The sequence below is a fragment of the Andrena cerasifolii genome, chromosome 9, assembly GCF_050908995.1.
Source record: "Andrena cerasifolii isolate SP2316 chromosome 9, iyAndCera1_principal, whole genome shotgun sequence".
Taxonomy (NCBI): Eukaryota; Metazoa; Arthropoda; class Insecta; order Hymenoptera; family Andrenidae; genus Andrena; species Andrena cerasifolii.
In genome coordinates, this window is record NC_135126.1 from 452,756 (window position 1) to 475,291 (window position 22,536).

At 38.6% G+C, this 22,536-nt stretch overlaps 1 protein-coding gene across 6 annotated transcripts in view; it reads left to right on the forward strand.

Annotated features, from left to right (window-relative positions):
- The window catches only part of Rhogef2 (Rho guanine nucleotide exchange factor 2), an 86,165-nt gene that overhangs the window by 38,737 nt on the left and 24,892 nt on the right, over window positions 1–22,536 (forward strand). For 2 of the 6 annotated variants that reach the window (XM_076819335.1, XM_076819333.1), the window contains 15 exons: window positions 691–929; window positions 1,967–2,188; window positions 3,957–4,205; window positions 4,829–5,110; window positions 5,186–5,275; window positions 5,355–5,468; window positions 5,551–5,649; window positions 5,727–5,819; window positions 5,897–6,090; window positions 6,186–6,475; window positions 6,604–6,783; window positions 6,957–7,013; window positions 18,651–18,786; window positions 19,217–19,298; window positions 19,537–19,589. In XM_076819335.1, the coding sequence (XP_076675450.1) occupies window positions 691–929; window positions 1,967–2,188; window positions 3,957–4,205; window positions 4,829–5,110; window positions 5,186–5,275; window positions 5,355–5,468; window positions 5,551–5,649; window positions 5,727–5,819; window positions 5,897–6,090; window positions 6,186–6,475; window positions 6,604–6,783; window positions 6,957–7,013; window positions 18,651–18,786; window positions 19,217–19,298; window positions 19,537–19,589 (2,380 nt within the window). The remainder of the gene's footprint in view (window positions 1–690; window positions 930–1,966; window positions 2,189–3,956; window positions 4,206–4,828; window positions 5,111–5,185; window positions 5,276–5,354; window positions 5,469–5,550; window positions 5,650–5,726; window positions 5,820–5,896; window positions 6,091–6,185; window positions 6,476–6,603; window positions 6,784–6,956; window positions 7,014–18,650; window positions 18,787–19,216; window positions 19,299–19,536; window positions 19,590–22,536) is intronic. The other 4 variants (XM_076819338.1, XM_076819336.1, XM_076819334.1 and 1 more) reach the window with 3 other exon arrangements.

Here is a 22,536-nt window from a genome sequence, read left to right on the forward strand (position 1 = left end):
AAACGAACGAAATGCAGCATTTTCCTACTTTTATTATAAGACTTTGTCGTCGATAAACCTATTTGTTCAGTAAAAAATGCAGAATTGAAAAAAAAATAACAGGACTCATTGCTAGAAGAAAAGTTTTTCCGTAAAATCGAAAATTTTGTGTTCTAAGTCGTGATATTTTTTCAATTTTCTACGCATACTCAATAAATAGGTTCATCTACAAAATATTAAAATAAAAGTCTCCACAAGTTAGATTTTTATCATCTCATTGAAAAAAATTGCAAGAACTACCTCGTTTTCAGCGTTCTTACACGAGGATTGCCCCGATAATGCCAGATTCGTTGTTGGCAAATTCCAATGTTTTAATTCTGCACGTCTTCATTCAAGAGTATGCATCTCAATAATAAACCTGCTCGAGGTTGCTTCAAGCGCGATACTGAAATTACTCAATCGTCTTATTACTCCAAGATTTCCCAATAAACTGTTGGCCGATCGATACACGAAGACCTTCAATTTCCCTGATCGATAAGTGATTGATTGCTTGTGGAAAGCGTGAGTAATTCCTGGAACTGAAATGGAAGCATATGTGGCGATCGTGAGCATGTAGTTCTGAAAAGAAAGATGGTTGGGTCAAAGGCGGGGGAAGGACCGGCAGAGGTATGCGAAAGGTGACTAATCATCGTCCTTGAACTCTTGTTGCAGCTTCGACGCAGGTGGTACTGACGGTGCAGCAGAAGCCAGTTGCGACGAGCAGTGTGGCGACGACGGCCACGGGGCTACAGGTCGGTCTGGCGGGTGGACAGCATCAGCGGCCAGTCAGTCTATCCGCCAGTACGACGATGGTATCACCCTCGCAGCCAGCAACCTTCCTGCACAGGGCCTCCACTGCGCCAGCCGGCGCGCAGTGTAATGCACGTATCACGGGACCCCAGCCTGTGGATGTAAGTTGAAATTAGTTAAAAAATGAAGAGTATAAGTCGCCGGATACTTGCACTTGTTAGTAAAATTGGTTGGATGCCGGTTTTACAGGATGGAATGACCTATGTTATGATATAAAGTTAAGATGTATTTATTGTAGGGAATATGTACCGTCAAATGGAGTAACTTTCACCACAAAACTTGATTTTAAAAGAAATTCCTCTAGCATCTATTGTAGAACAAGTGTTATTGTCGGACAAAGAGTCTTGGATAGCCTTATGTAATTCTCTATTTCGAGATGCATTTTGTCTGAGAATTATACGTTTTATACCGTAGATGCTAGAGGGATTTGTTTCAACATCTAGGTTTGTGGTCAAAGGTACTCCATTTGATGGTAGGTACTTAAAATTGTGTGTTAAAAATTTTACCAAAAAGCTAGCGAGTGATAATATATTGTCTTCTTATTAATGTGCCCGGCTAAATTTTTTTTTAATATTTCTAAACTAATTGATTTCCAACAGCTCCTTTAATTTCGGGCATGTTTGTTTTTATTTTTGTATTTAATAGTTTATTCCATAATTTCTCGATTGGGTTAAGGTCGAGCGACTGTGGTTGCCATATGATTTGTACTTTATTATTGTTTTCTAATTCTTTTGAGCGGTTCATATTGAGCTTTGAAGTAAATATAAATTGTAAAGAAACAAAATATTAGAGCCACTTCAGAAACTTATATTCATATTATAATGAATTGTCCAGTGATTTATGAACGACAGTGTATGTATATCCTTGTGTAGCCTTCCTTTGCGAAAGGATAATTCATACTCTGAGCAATTAAAGGAGAAATCTTCACTATTAGGAAGGAATCATACGTCATAGTAGGATAATTTGTTGTAGTAACTTTTAGCTACTTTCCATGCACAGTGGTACCGCTCTGTGAAATTTCATATTGAGTTTTAGTTCTTTTTTTCGTGTGTTTAAACTTGGAAGGAATGTTTCACCTGCGCAATATGTAGTACTGCTTTAGGATTTTAAGTCTTATTCTCATTTCTATGCGTTTTAGCACGAGAAGAAACGGCAGCTGGAAACACAGCGCGTTCATACATTCCAGCTTATGTTGGAGAAGGAACAAAGCTACGTCGACAAGCTTCGCAGTGAACTAGCAAAAGCTGGCACTGGCAGCGGTAATGTCAACATTGTAACACTGCAAGCAGAATTGGCGGGTGCTGAAAGGAGGGTGCGCACCCTGCAGGAGCAGCTAACTGCGATCACTACCAATGAACAGGTCTGATTTTTCTTCATCACGGTGTGCTTTAAGGGGGTATTCTGGTCTAGACAGATAGCTGTAAGGTCATTTGTGGCAATTTATTTTGAAGAAACGGATAATGCTACAACATTGGCGTTTTGTACACATGTTTATTAACATTTTAACTATCTAGATAAATTCTTTTAATGCGCTGTTGACGACATGTTAAAAGTTATTAACATTCGCGTATTTCGTATTTCAGAAATTTGGTCTCAATAGCAGCACTGATTGGGTCTCTTTTGGTCGCTTGAATTAAAAAATTCATAGTTCGTTTTAATCGCAATGAATGTGGTTATCGTCCCGGCCAAAGGAAACAACATACAAAAATATCTGACAAAATCGGACCTTTGCCAAAATGGTGATATTCGGAACTTTCAAAACTTCCAAGTGCTATAAAGGAAAAAGTGTTTGCAATATTAACTTCAAACAGGCAGGGACGATAGCTGGATGTGTTTCGAGTATTTATGTAAAAGCACAAGTCAATCGGTTGTACGGTTCTTGAGATATTAGTGTCGCCAGTTTATAAAATATCGTTTCGAGAAAAACGCGTTTTAAGTGTTTTGTATAATGTTGAAAGGTACGCAGTAATTTCATTATGGCACTTACCTTACTCTGCTATTTCAGAGTCATAAAGTGGGCCCTATTCAGACTCATAAAATGCTTTTTGAGCATTCTGTTGCTCTTTAAGACTAATTCTACCCTTTGATGCGGCGAACGCTCGTATCTCAGACCGCTCAACACGATCGTCTCTTTTATCTGCGCAAATTTTTGCTTGCTGCCCAAGTACACTGATTATTTGTAGGATAGACTCACAATCTTCATTAAAAATACAGACAGCCGAAAGCGTTGTAATTTCCACTGTATTCTTTCGACATTGAAGATGTTTCGCTGCGATGGTCCATATTATGGAATTCAAACTTTCATTATTATTGCGTACCTAAGACCTGAAACGTCGATGGAATAAATCTTCGTAAATAGGTTTATTAATTTCTAAAACTGCGGCATTCAGAGGTGCTTTGGTGTAGATAAATGTTCGTAGTTTGTCACATACGCTCTTCGGCTAGCGCGCTAATCCGCGCACCATTTCCTTCAAACCTCTATAACTTATCATTTGCTTCACAAAATGAAAACGTAAAAATCGATTTGTTGAAATTCCTAGACCAGAATGCCCCCTTAATGCAACGTTTAAACGTTGCTGAAGATTTCTGTTTTTACCACTAATGTGCATAAATTTTATACCAGTAAAGTAGTCATTCACACATATATTACACCATAAATATCACATTATTATTCATAGTTTTATTCATCAAATACAAAATCGTTTTAACGCTTAATTCATTAACATTTATTGTACTCTTATATTTTCTCTTGCCTTGCTTTTATGTCGATGTGTGACAGTTCAAGCTGATGCTGTTTATTGTACTAAATAGTTGCTCGGCATGATGTTATTAAGGTGTTCAGTTTTCATTTATTTCTCAAAGTATTATTACAGTTTCTTATCGTTGATGTTACGGTAGTTCGTTAATTTCTGATGTGTATATTAATAGCTTATAGTGTATGACGGTAAAGAACGATAAATGATGAGACCCATGTTGCGCTTCTGTGCGTGTACCCTTTCGAGCTATAGAAGTGTAATTATTATACAAGGTATGCTTGCATCGCAATTGAAATTTCGAGATTCAGTGATATAGGGATGTATTTAAGCTTCCGCTAACTTTATCTAACCAGCTTTTGTTATGTCTTACAGCTTTGCTCGTTGGTAACAAACACCTCGTGTTCCCCGGGCTATTATCCACCTTTGAGTAGTAGCAGCGGTGATATACCACCGCCTCTACCATCTCGTAAATCCTTGTCCATGCAAAGCCTGTCTCCGCCACCATTGCCTCCTAGACCTCCTCCTACTACAAATACACACAACGTAGCCCAGTTGGAGCTGGAGCGTCATCTGTTGACTCATTTAACGCCCTCAACCACCAGTCATGGCATACCTAACTCTGTAAGTAGTCTAATCACTAAGTCATTACATACGTAATTTATATAAATGCATGGTAAAAGAAAGGGATGTGTCGCACAATAGTGTGTATACTTTCATGATTAACTTATACATTATCTATTGAACAATTACATAGTTTCATATTTTTAAAATAAGAGAACAGTTTCATGAAAATTAACTCGCCGCTTGAAGAAATAATCGAATATCAGAGTTACGTTAATGCCTCTTTATGTTTCATCAACAAGTGTCTCTGTTTTTCTAATGAAGTTTGTATACAGCTGCGCTGAACTTTACCGTAACACAAAAACTACGTTTATTGTTCATTGATATTTTGTCGCTTGGATAATACGAAACTTTTATCAAGTAATGTCTTTTCAAGTATGCTTGCGAAGTGCATTCAAGTATGGTTTCTGTATTGTTTTGGAAACTTGTTTTATAAATATGTTTCTCTAACTTGAGTTATATTTGTGCATGCCATGTTTAACAGTCATATATAGCACACTTTTACACGGTCCTACTATATGTCTACTATGATATTGCATAACAAATTGCACAGTGCTTTTAATTTACATCTATATTACTCTGTTACGATCGATCGTCTTCCATTTATTATGCTCAACTTACAGTTTTCACAGGGTGCGAACTTGGGTTCCTCGAATTCACTGAATAAGCACCAGCGAACAAAGTCCAGTCCAGAACAGCTGGGAACCACGACAATTTCTCCGTCAGAAGCTAGTAGACGTTTAATAGCATCAGAATCAATGAACGATCTTTCGCCGCCGAGGCATGTGCGGCATAGCGACATTGATATAGATGAAATACCTCATATTACTCCGCCAGGAACTCCACCTCCACCATATCCAGTTGCTAGTCCAGGGAACGATACCTCCAATTCTACCATAAATGATGTAAGTCTTCCTCCAAAGTCTAATTTCTCAAATCGTGCGCGATAGTTAAGTTACTAAACCCCCATTCCTTTTCAGACACTTTTGAATGAAAGCATTCCTGGATTGCCAACGCTGCAGCAGCCAATCATGTCAATGGAAGACGATGATATGAGTGACCAAGAAGTTGTAAGCTTTGCGGATTAAATTTCTCCCTTAACCGAAATAGCTTCTGGCATTATTTAATTACGATTAATTACTATTCTAGGGGCAGTTGGAAGACCACGGTCCATTCAAGTCTTTGTCTCGATTATGGGAGCACCACGCGCACCTTGCTGTATTTATTAACTATGTTTTATCGAACAGTGATCCCTCCAGCCTGGTGAGTACTCCGAGTAGACGCAGATAATTCTGTAGCATGCTTTTGGGCTTAATCATCTAAAAGTGTGCATATCGTTTTGCAGTTGTTCTATTTAGTAACGGATCTGTACAAAGAAGGCAATGCGAAAGAAATGAGGAAGTGGGCGTATGAAATTCATTCTAGTTTTTTAGTACCTGGTGCAGTAAGTACTTCGAAACAAATCATACTTCTGTTTTTTAGACGTAAGCAGCGCATCTAATTATGAACCTCTTTATTCAGCCTCTCCGTCTGCACAATGTAGACGAAAATGTAGCACATGAAATAGACGATGTTCTTTTAAAAGAATCTGATAAGGAGGAGATTTTACGAAAGGTACGCATCTTTTATTTTTATTTATACAGTAGTTGTTCATTTAATATGCTGCTATGAAACGTCACGCTCTTCGACAGATCTTCTGGAAAGCGCGCATACGCGCGAAAGAGGAACTGAATGAGCAACTTGCTGACTTTCAGCAAAAGAGAACTGCCGGATTGGGTACGCTATTCGGCCCAAGCGATACTCATTTGGATGAAAGTATATCGGACAAGACGCGCGAAACGAAAATCATTGAAACATACCTCTTACCCAAGATGGAGCCTTATCTGTAAGATTATCAATCTATATCCGCAGAACGGTAGCTTCTATTATGCCTTGTTGATAATCGATGTTATATTACCATTTATTTACGAAATGTTTCAGAGATGACATAGAGAAAGAGCACGTGGATTTGCGGCAGTTCACAACGGCAGCTGGTCTAGCAACTATACTGACAAAAATCTTCCAAGTTCGGCCAGTATCGTTAGATCGAGTACCGACTTTTGTCGCGAAAGATAAGTCGAATCTTAAAGCGCGATTGCTTACGGGAAAGACAAGGAAAATGACAATCAGGGGTCATCATTTTGTGGCTCATCAGTACTTTACTATCACGTACTGTAATCACTGTCAGCTCATTATTGGCGGAATTGGACCTCAAGGATATTTATGTAGTGGTATGTAAACCTGTGATCGCTTGTAATTATCACAAAATTCTTGGCTAATATGAAGAAATTATGATACCTATTGTGCTTGATATTAAAAACTGTCATTCATCAGCAGCGCGATATATTATGCGTTACAGATTGTTCTTTAAGTGTACATCGTCAATGTGTTCGCGTGGTAGAAGAGAATTGCCCAGGACCACTGGTCAGGAAGGAGAGAGGCAACGATCGTATAAGTAAATTGATGGAACGTATCAGGCCTGAGAGGAAACCTCCATCATCGCATCACCATCATCATTCTCAAAATCATATGCTGCATGGTGAGTATGTAATATGCATATTAAACGATATAACCGGATATTGGAAATTTTCTTACGTTTTCTGTGAATGTATAATGATATTCATATGTCGGGGATAAAGGGGAATTCGTTCAAAATTACTTTTATTCTTGTTTTTACGCCATTTAAACCATTTGTGTCTTTCTCTGTTACAGTTGATAAAGTGAAGAAGAGCGAAGAAGATGGTGGTGCGCTGACAGATGGTGAAAATGGTAAGTCTACTATCTGCTTTGTATTATTAAATCTGAGTAAACCAAAGACAATATTTGAAGTAAAAAATATTAATTTTTTACAATGTAAACAGGCATATTTGGATGATATATTTCTTACGTCCATTTTAGTGTGAATGTGAAGATTTATATTCTCTCGTGTAAGTGAGGGAAAGTGCTTGTTCTTCTTGAAACTGATTTTTCTAAATTTCAGAGGTTTATCGACAAAGTTTATGTAGCTATTACGTTCTGCTTTCCAACATTTATCATTCCCTTGCAGACAGCGGTAAACCTTGACGTTTTACTCACGAAATAACACTTTCTGTTTGTTGAACGTGCGTTTTACTATGACAGTCCTGGAACCGTCTTATTTCTAAAATTCGCGGTAGCCGTGCCAATTCATTGGTTCGCACGGAGAGAAAGTAACAAACATCTTTCTCTCGTTTTTTTTAAATTTTATATTTCAGATAATACGTCCCATCCACGTTAATCAGTTCACTGCTCGTATGACGCGATAACTCGTCAAATGCCATTAATTTTAACACGATTCTAAGAATAAAATCTACACTTCGCGTGGTTACTTAGGACACATTCGCCTTATTTATTTGCGATTATTTCCATGTTACTGGCAACTTGAAAGAAACTTTTAAAAAGCTACGAGACCATCCCAGGTACAATAAAACTTTCGACTGTTGGCTATAAATTACTTGCAAAGGAAGATCCCACACCCGGAAATTAAAAAAATCATGAAACTTTGGGGATACGTAGAGGATATACAGTGCAATTATTTTTGCTGCCTAAATTTACCGTAGGGGGTGAAATTAACTGGTGAAAATCCAGCTATTTTTCGACTTTGTATTATAACTCGCGAACTGTAAGAGATAGAAAAATAGTTTTCAAACAAAGATTACTTCTTTTAATAAGGGCGACCATTTGGTAACTTCCAGTTCTAACAGTTCTCCTATAAAATAGCCAAATTTACAGAGGTCAATTTCACCCCCTCAGAGTGAATTTGCGCAGCAAAAAAAATATATCTTTCACATATCTCCAAAGTTTCATAATTTTTTTGAATTTCCGGTTTGAGGATCTTCCTTTGTTACCACTGAAAGTGCTAAGAAGAATATATTTGAACGTTAAACAGATTTTAAAGACTCATTAAAGAACTCATTAACGAAGCTAGCATACTTCAGCCTTCAAAGAAATTTCGTAAATCCGAGCCTCTCGCCAGGGGCGCTTTTTAATTACGATATTATTATCGTTAATTCGCAATGTTCCATTATGCATTGTATCGTTGGGGACGTTCACGCGTGCACGAGCTGATTTCTCTACGTAAATACTGCTTGCACATGTTATTTCCTCCTTTTTCATTCGCGATATCGGTTATCGCGAAGTTTACTGTCTTCATTTGGAGCGAGGTACTCCTCGATGAACGTAGGTCACGCCAGCCATTGTTTACAAGTCTCTGTCTGGTCTGAAAGGCACTCATATTCGCTGCAAGCCGTTGGTGAAATTTCTTTCCGCGCGAAAAGGCACATTTACGTGGGTGTCAGTGGTGGAAGAGTTGTTCAAGGTTGCGCAAAGTTTCCGTTCGGAGCATTCAATGGAGGAACTATTTGTCACGGTGCTGAATGGTTCTTTATCGTCATTCTCGTTTTTGTTCTTCTCAAACCGATAATACGCTGCCTCGACAAAGCTTTTCCTTTGAAAGATGTAAAAGAAAATATACATATTCGCGGGGACAATAATAGTCCTGCTAAAAACCGAGTAATTTCTAAAATAGTGTATTTATTTTTAACAATATTTTCCCTCGAGTTCTATGGTCTTTGGAATGTCTCTTAAAAATGATGCAGAATATTGAGACGCGCAGATCGATTATTCGTGCTCGGACCAAGAGCAGAGTGTGTAGGTGGCCTTTATCGTGCAGTGCTGTTATAATAATCACGCTACCCGATAAGGAGGTTTCGCAAATGATGTGTTAGTTGTGGCCAACGTTCTGTCCTATTGCATTTAGACGAGGGAACAGAAGGAGGAGAAGGACGGCGGAGAGGAAACCGCGAAAAGAGGCTAGGAACCTCACTGACTCAGATTTACATTTATATACAGGGTGTATTAATCAGTTGTTACGAAATAAATGCTCTCAAGCAAAGCTTATGGATTATTAAAGAACACTGTATAATTTTCAAAGGGAATAGGGTAGACTGGGGGCGGTAGTAACAGAGAGGCGAATGTAACTCGCTAAATATCTTGTAACGCGTTACATATCTCAAAACATATAATAGATATTAACACCAATTTTGGATATATGATAAACAATGACATTTGGAATACACGCATCCATGTCCTTGGAGTGCAGACACGCAATGGACATTGATAGTGAACAAAATAACTTTTCGATACCCTAATGTAACTTTTTATTACCGACTTAAGATTGTAATATAAACACCGCCTTTGCAAGTATGTGCTTTATCGATATTTTAGTCTGTAAGTGGACCTTTTTAAAAGTAGTATCGATCGTTACTTAGCACTTTTATGTGTCTCGTTAGTCAAAATTTATAATTAAAGTTCAAAAGCATGGTCAGGGGCGATTGTAAAATCGGCAATCGGGGTCGGTTGTACCACAATAGAACCGAATAGTGACAAAGAAGAATAGTAGTATTGTCTTGTTAGCACAAGCAAACCAAAAGTTTATTAAATAAATAAATAAATTCCCGTTTATTAAATAAATAAATAAATAAATAAATAAATGAAAGAAAAATAGGTGCAATATACTGAATGTAAGGATTGAGCAGATGAAGAATGCACTAGACAAAGCGTGTCTTATTTCTGCCACAATTGCGATACCAGATAATTGGTTATAGGTTTTACTTTTTTCATTTATTATTATAATCCAAGTCAATAAATATTTTAATTTTGTAAAGTTAAATTTGTGCTACTAAGATCGACTCCATGCACTGTTACAACCGACCCGGGGTCAGGGACGGTTGTAACACTTTACACGCATCTCGTTTTTTATTACTAACTTGGATATTACTTGGCATATAGCGAAACTGTTGTGACTCAACGATGTTTAATAAGTAAGTAACATTTTCGTAGAAGAGTTTTTGTTGTAAATGTAACAGTTCCTGCGTGATCGTATTCCAAAGTCAAGTGTTACTACCTTCCCCCGGTCTACCCTTCTAATTAAAAGCCTTGTTTACGGAACACTTTTAAGCTTATGTCTATTAGTGTTTAGCGAATGACGATCAAGCACCAATACACTAAAGAAAATCGCCAGCGATATTACTCCCTTTTGCAATTAACCGAACAGTTTCCATACAATTTCATTTTTACACGAAAGAGCCTTTACCAAGAAGCACAGCGAGCCGAGGAACGAAAAGAACGGTGCAGTAAGTCGGCGTTATTTATCAGTGTCTCCACGCCCATTAAAGCTTATCTGTGGGTAAGCAGCTGAAAATCGAAGCCTGACGAGTAGTAGTGTTATCGTGGCGGGGAAGCCAGAGGCGACTTGGAAGCAGGAGAGATGGACTGTTTAAATACATCAATATCTCCGAAGCGAAGATCGCCTCCCCGATGTTCCCCAAGGGGGTTACTCGCGGAGGGTTTGAAAGATCGGTATCACGCACACACCCAGTAGACACCGTGCACGGACAGAGGCTAGGCACCACACGCGTGTGTTGTGAAACGAGCGGGGGAGAGAGATCTGGTGGGGTCCGACCGGAAACCAACGGCAGTCTCCGCGGAAAAGAAGCGGGAGCAGCTCCGAGGGAAATTAGTGTCAGGCCGGTTGCCGTCGCGAGAAGCTGAGAAACCGCCCCGATTACTTCCCCCCCAGCGGCGGAGGAACACCGAGGTATGCACATGGTCGAGGTGCAACAGTTGCGCGACCCTCTGGAAGGGGAAGCAGACTGCAACCCTTACCCGACGACCCCCAACCCCTCGCCCCTGATCGCTGGCCTCGCTAGCTTCAGACTTTCGTCGGAGAGATGCAGGAACAGATTCAATCGGAAGCTGAAGGGTGACGGTAAAGATTGCGTGGATAACCGATAGCCCACTTGGAATCAAGAGGCTCCGCTAAATCTTCCGCCTTCGTAGCTTAACGATTAACTATCAGGGTAATTACATACTTAGTATCGCGGTCGAATTCTCATTTTTTTTTGCAAAGATATTCAGTGTTCTTTTTAAACGTTCCTTAAAATTCGCGGTCAACTAGAAACTAGTGAAGCTGGAAGGATATAAGGGGAAGGATACAAGGTGCCATTTGCGCCCTCCACGTTGTTTCTCGCAATGTTAAGGAGATTGATTTGGCTCGGATATCGTTAAAGCTTGTAATCCCTGGATAACACGAACGGAGATTCTTCGAGTTCCAAGTGGGCCCCGAACGGTTGTGCAACGGAAAGATAGAAAGATGTATCGATCGGACTAGGTTCGACGGTGGTGCTCGAGAAAGTGAGGAAAGACAAAGTCGCGAAGAAATCGAAGCTGAAGGCGATCAAGCAGAGGAGCGTGGTGCCTCATACGAGGAAAGGCTCGATCGCCGGGAAAGTATGGGAAACGTTCGCCGCGGTGAGGAAAACCCGCGAACCGAGCGATATCATCGAGACAGCTCTGATCGTCGGCCTGGACCGTCTGAATGTGCCGTCGTGTTGTGAGCATTTCAACGACAGTGCGTTCTATGATGAAACCGATTCTTTGGACAAGTTCGACGACGCTGGCGCAAATGAGATCGTTGGCGTAGAGAAACTGACAGGTTTGTTCCAACACCACTCGTTTCGCGTCTCGTGGTCAACGATAGCGTGAATTAAACGTAAAATAAATCCCTCAGAAAATTGTACAAGAGTTTCAATTACTCGTTACTTGGAGGTGGCATTACGCGGCTCGTGTTCGAAAGTTACATTAGCGCCTGGCAGTCGTAAATTCCGATTGTTCTAGTTCTCTCCGGCTGGTCGAGTTTCTTATCTGTAATTTCAAAGTTCGAGGCTTCCTGAAACGAACACTTTTCCTGTACGGGGAAAAGTTTCCGCTTCGCAGAAGTTAAGAACGGGAGCCGCGAAGTTTTAACAAGCCACTCGATGGATATTTCTTGCTGCGCGTTACCAGACGCGTCCATAAATTCTCTCGCACCTATAAACGCCAGGCGAGGTGCATAACATCTCTTCGCGAAGTTTATAGACGCGGCTCGCTGCGTCTTCCACGTTAATTCCATATTTCATAGGAGCAGAACCTCGCGACTAGGCAAACGCTGTCTGTCTAGACAGAATTAGATCAGAATTCGCTGGAAATCGGACGTGGCCTGCGTGGCCGAATTGTGGGTCTTATTGAGGAGTATATCTACATAATTCTTCTCGGTTGCTTCTTCCAGACAAATATAAGCCCCTCGCTACTATATTCAATACAATACTGAAGTAATCCTCGCGATCAAGCACCTTTGGCGCACCCTTCCATTAAAAAATCAACTCCGAAAGGGAAAGAAATGTTACAAACTTAAAATCGTATTTAATTTAGTTTTGAAAAAATGCAGACGATACTTATGTAGGGTAGACCGGGGCGGTAGTAACACTTTGACTTTGGAATACGATTACGCATGAACTATTACAGTTACAACAACAGTTTTTTAACGAAAATGTTACACACTTATCTGACATTATTTCAGCCACAACAGTTTCGCTGTATGCCAAGTAATATTCCGGTTATTAATAAAAAATGAGAAGCGGAGAAAGTGTTACTACTGTCCCCGACCCCGGGTAGGTTGTAACACTGCATGGAGTCGATCTTAGTAGCACAAATTTAACTTTACAAAATGAAAATATTTATTGACTTTAATTATAATAATAAATGAAAAAGAGTAAAATTTATAACCAATTATGCGGGTGCATTGTGGCAGAAATAGAAAACGTTTTGGCTGGCGCATTCTTCACGCGATGAATCGTTACATTCAGTACATTGCACCATTTTTTATTTGGTTTGCTTGTGCTGTGCTATAGGATTCCATGCAAACAAGAAAATATTATTAATCTTCTTTGTCACTATTCGGTTCTATCGCGGCGCAACCGCCCCCGACCAGGCTTATGAACTTAAATTATAAATTTGTATTAACGAGACACTTAAAAGTGATAAGTAACGATCAGTATTACCTACTTAAAAAATGGCCAGATTAAATATAAAAAAATACGAAAAACGCATACCTGCAAAGGGAGTATTTATATTACAATTTTAAATCAATAAGGAAAAGTTACTTTAGGGTATCGAAAAGTTATATTCTTCACTATGCATACCTATTGTGTATCTATTCTGCTAAGATACGGATGTGTGTATTCGAAATGTCATTCTTCATCACATATCCAAATTTTGTGTTAATATCTATCACATGTTTTGAGATATGTAACGCGTTACAATCGCCCCCGTTCTACCCTTCCGTAAAAATAGCGAGCTAACATCCATGCAGTCAATGGGAGATATTAACTTTAAGATAAGAGAAGCACTTTAAATTCCCAGTCTATATGTTTGCCATCGTCGAATCTTTCGTTTAAAAAAATATGGTTTCCATGATCCCCCGTAGACTATAACGCGGAACTAAATCTTGCAGTCCTGTGCGCACAATGCGAAGGATGGGCTGTAAAGTCCCACGAGGGCATGATTGAGATTTGCATCCCTCCGCGTTCAGTGTCTTCCCTTCGAACGACCATATTTTCACAGTTTTCCAACGGCGCGCGATCGATCCGCTTGCATTTCCATTTGTCGGGCACCGCTGACGAATGGTCCCCGCTGTTCGGCGAAACTACACGCCAAGTATGCGCCGGGACGGGACGAAGGAAAATAAGAGAGATCTCGCGCGGCACGAGCGCAGACGGCAACGACAACAACGAAAACGAGAAACGGGAAGGAGGGGCCCCACAAAACGGTTTCCGGCCTCTGCGACACGCGCCTACATCGCCCCATCTAAAAATACCCGAGACGCGAGCTTTTCCTTCGCATGCACCCCCTCGGCATACCTACCCCTGCCGATCTATAACTATCTGTCTGCTTACGGTGTTCAAGAGCATCGAGCTTTTTAACGGCGGTATTTTTAGGTGGTAGGCAGCCTCATTGGGTATTTATTCAGCCATTTCAAATTTCCCAGTCCGAGGAAAGCGCTGACACCTTGCTCAGCCAGCCGGATCATGGACCGGTCTACCGATCCGCCATTTTGATGAGCCTTCTTTTGCATAGGTGAACGTGGGTGCTGGGTGGAAACTTATCAAGCTTTTGGGCCAACTTGGGGGCGGTAGTGGACGATTCTTGATTAGGGACACATTTGATAATCATGCGAACTTTTGCCACTATTAGTCCTTTCTTTTTTGCCTTTCGGATTAAAAGTATACTTAGTTAATCCTACGCTGCGCATTTCTTTTGTGCAATAAAAATAGTTTCTAACTTAGATTTTGTCTGCGAATCCAGGAAAAATAATGAAAAAAATTCTGGGTTGCGTGTGTATGGTTTTATTGAAATTAATGTACATGTATCATATCTGCAACATCGAGCAGTGTGGGAGTACGTTTAATGCAAATGCTTTATTGATTATGAAATTTTACAAAAGAATTATTTTTTTTTGTTCAGACAAAAGTTCGCTAATTTTTATTATTTTTGCAATATAAATATATATTTTGCCCTTCTTGTATTTACATTGCTTTAACAACTATCCACAATATACACAGCGAACTATTTAGTAATACGTTTAAGGGGTTAGACTACAGTGACGGACCGAGAATATAGATGATTTTCAGAAGTCCATAAAAAAATAAGTAATCACTGGATTAATATGAAGTTTTGATTTATATTAAATGCTCATATGGACTATACAAATCGACCATAACATTTAAAAAATCATGGTTTCACTTTACTTCCTTTGTTGCATGCTCACTCGGTGTGCGTGATTACGCTAAAACGAGTTCACTGACACAAAAATCCATGAAATCTGATAAACTATAATACATTGTTAAAGCATCGACGATCGCACATTTCAAAATTTGTGAAAAGCAACAAAAAGGCGGACATTTGAATTTTCAAGGTTGAATTTCGAGGAAAAATTTGTTGGTTTTTTGCTTATATTTGTGGAAATAAATAAAAAAATTGCGAATTTTTCAGCTTCAATGCCGAATAAATATTATAGTGAAGATATATGCGAAAGTGCAAAGTAGTTGAGTGAGTAGATCTCGCGCAATCGTGCACACCATTTCGCAAAACATGGTTTTGAGAAAAAGGCGTTTAAAGTATAAGAACCTAATTTTTTTATGGTATCGTGAACTTACATCTAATCAGCCATTCCTGCTTCATACATTGAGCCTTCTGTTTCACGTACTGCTTCTTCTCTGGCTGATTTTTCAAGTCTGCGTTTCTCGTATCTGAGAATGAAAAACAAAATGCTGCGTCGCATCGAGGCGCCTCGAGGCACGCAAGTATACGATTTCAATTTCGTTTCCGTACCCCAAGAAATAATGTCGTTCGCACGATGAGACCTTTTGCATTATGCTTTTAAGGCTTCAAATTATTATTTAAACAAAAAAAAAAAAATTATGTATTTTTGAAATTTTTACTGGGGTCTAACCCCTTAATGGAGTGAATGAAAAAAAATGCCTCTGGTTCTCTTTTATTTCGAACTTAAAGGTGGTGCATCAGATCGTCTACGATGCGCAGTGTAGGGTTAATGTACATACACAGGTAGGGTGGATGTACCAGTAAATGAACACGTACCAGTGAATGGACATTTTTTATTAAAATGAGTAAAATAAGTTATTAAAAGAAGCAACTAATTAATTAGAGACTTCTTGTAATTTCTTGCTTCAGATCCAAACCATTTTTGCAGCACGTGGAGTCAATCGCGCTGCAAACATAATTTTATAATAGTGTTCATTCATTAGCCTTAAGTGTTCATTTATTGGTGCGTTTACCCTACCTACGTCGCGTCGATTGTATGCTAAAACGCGGATTTAGAAGAGATGTAGCGACTTCAGTGACTTCATTTAGACACGTGGGAACACGGACGCTCTTTATAGGTAGAGAAAGGGATAGTGACGTAATAAATCGAGTTCGATCTGAATGTTTGTCTAACGGGAGATTAATGTAGCAACCCTATCCGCAGACACTCTTGCGCTCTGCTTTTATCCTGTGCCGCATTCCTTGCCTGATAAGACTTCACATAAGACTGGATACTTGGAGAAATGCCAGACATCGTGCTCCATGTTAAGTCGACATGTGTATGCATTACATAGACAAGTTAAATTGAAACGTTTGATTTTCGTTATTTTGAAAGGCACGATAAGCTGCGCATTTTTATTCATATTCGTAGGAGAAAATTCTATGGTACCTGTAATTTATATTATACATTTTAAATTGTTAAGGAGTATTCTTCGCGAATTTCAATTTTAAGCACATAAAGTGGATGTCTTAATTACTGGCAGTGTCCGTGTCACTATCACTTTAGTTATTTTACTTAATAAAAACGTAACGCAGAAAGAATAGTGTGCAGGGAAATTATTATTAAATTGGGACTGTTCTTCTTCTTATTAATATTGTACACTATTTGTTACACGTCACATTTTTATTAAGTAAAATAAATAAAATGGTAATAATAGGGACATCTACCCGATCAGCTGATTGAGTTGCAATACCTTCCACAATAATTACTAATCGATGCAATGGGAAGTATTCCTCTTAAAAGTCTAACAAGAACCCCGAAATGAAAGTAATAACAATTCACTTTGAATAAGATACTACCAGCAACAATTGTAGCTAAGCTTGCCCATTTTCGTATCATGAATCGTTCGAAGTCGCTTTTTCACATGGAAAAATATCCCCCTTCCCCGATTGTCTTCGAAAATATTTGTCCGCAATTATTGAAGCTAGTATCGCCAAGAACACCCTTCGTCTCTATTTTCGAATTGTATCAGCAGCGCCTACGTCACTCGTCCGTCCATTGCGTTTCTCGGTTGGCAAATGATTTCCAGTCGATTCAGCATATTATTCACGAAGTGCGCGCATTCAGAAAGAAATATTCCGTCTATAGAAAGACGACGTGAACGTACAGTAACGTGATATTGAAAATCGATGGGTCCCTTAGAAACGTACCTGCGATAGCCTCTTTGTGGTGCATCAGTGCGAGTCAAAATCATTTAACTGACCCGTGTCACTGATTCTGTCGCGCTATTATTTTTTCTCCTGTCAGGATTCTTTTGTCCCCTGGCGAAAAGGGGAGATGTACAACGATGCACGGTCCAAGAGACATTCCGTACACACGTGCAGATCAATTTTGGTAAAACACTAGGAAGTACATTAAGTATTCTACATTAGGTGTTCTAGTTTAAAACCCGCTTTTTATACAGAAGTTTTTATCTTTCTTTTTTATAGAGCGCCTATACAATTGTTTTCGTTAAACTTCGATTCATACGAGAAGTAAAAGCATTCGTTAAAAAAACAGCCTTCCCATGGTTGCCGTAATTTCGACTATACTGTTTATTTGAAATAAAAAAAAATAAAGTGATCCTTACTTAGGACGAGTTTGACAATAGTCGGTACCAAACCAAAAGAAAAATATTGAGCATTAAGAAACTTGCGGCATTTTGATGTTTGACTATCGACTTTGTCGTTTTTCGTACCTTTCGTGGATTGAAAAACCGAAGAAAAAACATTATTATGAATTAATTTTGGTACGTACGATAAGGACGCGTGCAGTGAAGGTGCACAACAAATCTGAAATCAATCCGTCAAGTAGATCTTGAGATATTATGGTAACTATATAGAAAACATGGTTTAGAGACAAACGCATGTAAAGTTTTCTGTACCACCCGTCGCGACGCGCGTCGCCAAATCGTCCAAATACCTATAATTTTTTTAATTTTAAGAGTTATAATAGAGCTTTGCGGTGAAGCTAACGAAGATACGAAAAACATAATTATAACAACTATAAAATAATGTGGTCAAAAGAAAGTTTAAATCTTACATTTTTACACGTTTGCACAACAAACTTAATACTACGCTTTACATAATAATGTTGGTGCCATTGGCCAATTTTACAACCCCCTCCCAATCTATGGGATATAAATTTTAGAATATAATTTTCTCGATTGGAGCTATCTTATTTCTGTCACCATTCATAGTTTAAACTTTCTTTTGAACACTACTGTATCTTCAGTGATTTTGCTAATACAATCGATCTTAACTTCTTAGAACACCCCATATATTGTTTAAAAAATGGCACTTAGATCAGCGATAACCGTATTGCAAAAGTCTATTTTCTTTCGTGACAAAGGCTCGTCAATTTTCCATAATTGAAGAGTACTCGTAAAAGACACTGTAAGTACCAAAATTTAAAAAAAAAAAATCAGAAAATGTTCTACATGCCAATGGCAATACTATAGTACAGAATTTGATGTTTGGCACTTAGTGTTTTCTACAAAGACTCTTCGATTCATTATCTTAATTATTTCGTTAGATGTTTCCTTCCACGTGTAAATGTAATGTACAAGAAATTAATTCGAATACAGTGATCTGTGTAAAAATGCAATCGAACAGTAGCCAACTCCGTTGTAGCAATTACATAAATGAGCGTCGGAGTGGCGCGTGTACTGAAACAATTAATGAATGCGTTCGTTCGTTTCATGTTTTCAGGAGAAGTCCGCGGGGGCGGCGTAGCCGGAAACGCGCGTAGTAGTAGCGAAAGAGGACGCATTTCCGCTTACAGCGGAGCCTCCGATCACGCCGATAATATGGACAATCCTTCCTCGCGAGAAGATATTTCTGAAATGTATGTTCATCATTGCAAGATATCACGGGAAATAATATTCATTTTTCTTTTAAACACTTCAGTCTCATTTTTCCGTTTTCTTTATTGAAAGAAAGAAGGAAAGATTCTCGCAAACATTATATCAATACTTGTACGTCTTCACTCTTATTTTAATTTAGTCTTCACTCTTTTTTTCAATTTAAACCTAATCATTGCAATTTTATAAAGCAGTTGAGTAGTTACATCAAATCTCATCCAAGTAACTTAACTAATTGTAAGTTTCATTGAAATATAAAATTTGCGTTACTTTAATTGAAACGTTAGTAATATAACGTGCTTATATAAGGATATTTTAGGCAGCATCTTTCTCTTTTTCTTTCTTTCCTCGCAGTCGCTCAGCTCGTTTATGTTATAGATATTAATTTGCGTTTTATTGATTACGATTACTTAGGGTGCAGCAACATATTTCCAGTAAGCCAAAGACGTCAAACATAAACAGGTCTGAAAGTTACAAGGAGCGTATACATCACAAGGTAAGAATCTGAGGCATCGTATCCACAACTATTTCCGTTAAAATCTTGCAACGCGCGAAAGTAATTTATTCGATAGAGCAGCCTGAAATTTGTCAGAGAAAGATTACAATTCCAGTTCTCCGAAGAGTTGTTTTGACAAATCATTTCGATGACGATTGAATTTCCATTCGGCTGACTTAATTTAGATTTCGCGACTGATACCTGCTTCCAAGTATAATTTTAACTGTTTTCATTGCAGCGACAGTTACGAGAGAAGAGGAAGACCAGCGATCCAAATCTTTCCAAAACAAAGTGAGTAGTATTTTCATTTCCTCGTGATTGCACGGTGACGACACTTTTCACACTGCAAGTATGCAAGTACTTGGAATAGCCCGATGAATATATTTCAAACTATTTCACTTATTCCTGATGTTCTAATTAAGGAACAGTTTTTACATTCGCACAAGCTCGGCTTGGAAAATGAAAAGTCTCTTTTATAATTGCAGATTTATGAAAATCTCACGAATTTCCATAAACTTCTCCAGTTCAAGAAAAGTCTTTCGAACTTAATTATTGATGATTTCATTGTTGGTTTTTAACAAGAATTTAGCAAAGTTTCAATTCATTTAGGATATCAACAAAATATCAAAGGTGAATGTAAACGGCGATTTACTCGAGCTTTAAGCATTATTAAAAATTTATTAATATTAGGCTTGCGATAATGATAATTTATACTACTCGTGTACTATATCGATACTTATACTTTCTTTGAAAGCTCAGTGTGTAATCCACAGTATCGCGTAATTCTTTCTTAGCAAAGCACTCACGCTCTCATATCGATACGAAGCACCGAACCACGTCGCAAAGTATCTAAACCGCTCCGTCAAATTGTCACTGGCAACATTATTGCACAATCGTATAATTGCCGGAATAGAAACGTTACGAGAATCGGCGCTACTGCAAACTGATTGATGTCTATGTGGTAAATTCTTCCCCGAAGATCACGAGTTCCTCGTACACGCTTCCACCCCCCCGCCGCCCGCGTTATTTCGCAATAACCGTAACGAATTGACTTTCGAAATTTCATCTTAAAGTAAACTCGATTCTCTACAATTTTTAATTCAGGGCTTGAAAAACGACAAAACTAATTTTGAAAGATCTATAAGACCAGTACTTGCGGAGCCTTGGTTTGTCTTTTAGAAGGATTAAATCAATTTAAAGGGATTTACCTCGAAATAAAACTGACCGTGCATTAGTTTACACGAATTCGCTGTAAACACATTACACCGATGGAATTATTGCATATGCAGAGAGTGTACCGATCTTCTTGGTGCATGCACTGATAACCTTGGAGCATCATCATTTGGCGTTTCGCTTTTTACGCGCCGCCTGCAGCGAATAAGTATAAACTGTGTCCGAAAAAGTTCTACAGCAACGAGAGATGTTAATATACGGGCTAACACAGGCGAATTGCTGTTAAACTTCATTATCCCAGCGCACGAAGAATATTCACTTTTAATTGCAAGCGAGGGGCAATATCAATCTAAATGTTAAAAAGCAATCACGGGACAACTTTTTGAACGAAATAATACGTATGAAAAATGCTTAACGCTTTGGTCTTCTGTATGCACTAAACATTGGAACATTCTACGAATGTGGGAATTGTGTAAAAACATTGCCAAAGGGGTACTTTTTAAATGGGAACAAAACGTAAAAGTAGTGACGCGCGTTAATTATTCAAATACTTCGTTCATGGAAAAATATAATTCCAAAAATTATTTCCCGAAGTAATTACTTTTTCCTTTTCCAAAGGAAAGTAGAAGAATACTTAAATACACGTGTCTTTAGCATCAATTATAGTTTCAACGTCATAGTTTCCAAGATCGTTTTCCATTAATTAAACCACCGGAGAACAAATTTTTTATTAGAATAAAATAGTTGATATCTAGGAGTTGCGACACCTTTCATCTATTTCAATCGGGCGCCAAGCCAACTGTCATTCACTTCCTTCGCTTCGAAGTTCCTTCGTCGAAGCACTGTAGTTCCCAGTTTTCTGATTATCAGTTCCCACACGGAAAAAGACCAGAATCTATGTTCTACATCTATATTCTTCAGCATCCTGCGGTGTCTTATAATAATAACAATAATAATAATGTAATGCTAATTATTTTTGGTTCAGAGTTCTTTTTCATTCGCTACCACAATTTAATTTAATTATGTTACAGTTTCTTGATTTTCTTGGCTGCACCTTGCCTTTTGCACTGTACTTATTTTATTTCGGGTATATCTACTAAAAACGGATAACAATAATATGTGGTTATTAAAAAGGACCAATAAAATTCAACACGATTATTAACCCTTGGAAGGCGAATAGTGTAACGTGCATCGGACGCTGGGTCCTGTTCGACCCACAAGCTTTGACCCGTAAGCTTTCCTACTAGACTTCAATTTACAAAAGACTTTTTAGAAAATAATACTAATGACAAGCAACATATCTATGTAATTTGATATTTAGAACGAGTCCAAAATGGAGTCGAAATTAAATCACTATAGCGAATGAAAAGTAACGCATTATCAGAACCAAAAACAATTACCAATTATCGAGCATTGCCGTAAATACAAGGAGAAGCCGCGAGTTTAAAGCATTTCGACAAAGATAAAAAACGGATTAAGGGAGGGAGAGAGTTGTAACAAAGAAATTTGAGGGAAAGTCCGTTGGTATTTAAAAGAATAATAGAAACCAAACGAAAGATCATTTTCATGGTGCAGATGAACTTGTTACTCTACATTTTTATGGTGCGCTTACACAGTGTGTCCGAAAAATAACAGGCGTGACAATATCTCCGGTGAGCGGGCAAACGAGTGCATATAAATAAAATTTAACCTCAAGCTTTAAACAGTTTCTTTTTTTATGAACCGAAGTTACAACTAAAAGTTTCTTTTAACATATACGTCATCGACTTTCACGTCCCAAATCTAACACCTGCTGTTGCATAGCACTTTAACTATCCTTAGTGTCTTCCTATAAATCAGCGCCGTTCAGGCTACCGTTTGGCGGGCAAGGGCGCCCGCTACAGCCCGGGGCAAACGCTGTGGGCAAAGCTCCGGGCAGTGACGTCAGCTATCGTTACAGCGGAGTGGGAAGGAACGGTTGTACAGGCTCGTAGATGCGTAGGCAGGCATGCGTTAATAGGTTCATTCTAATACTGTTGAGTCGACGCGACGGTCCTTCTTCATCCTGACATCTGTACCGTATTGC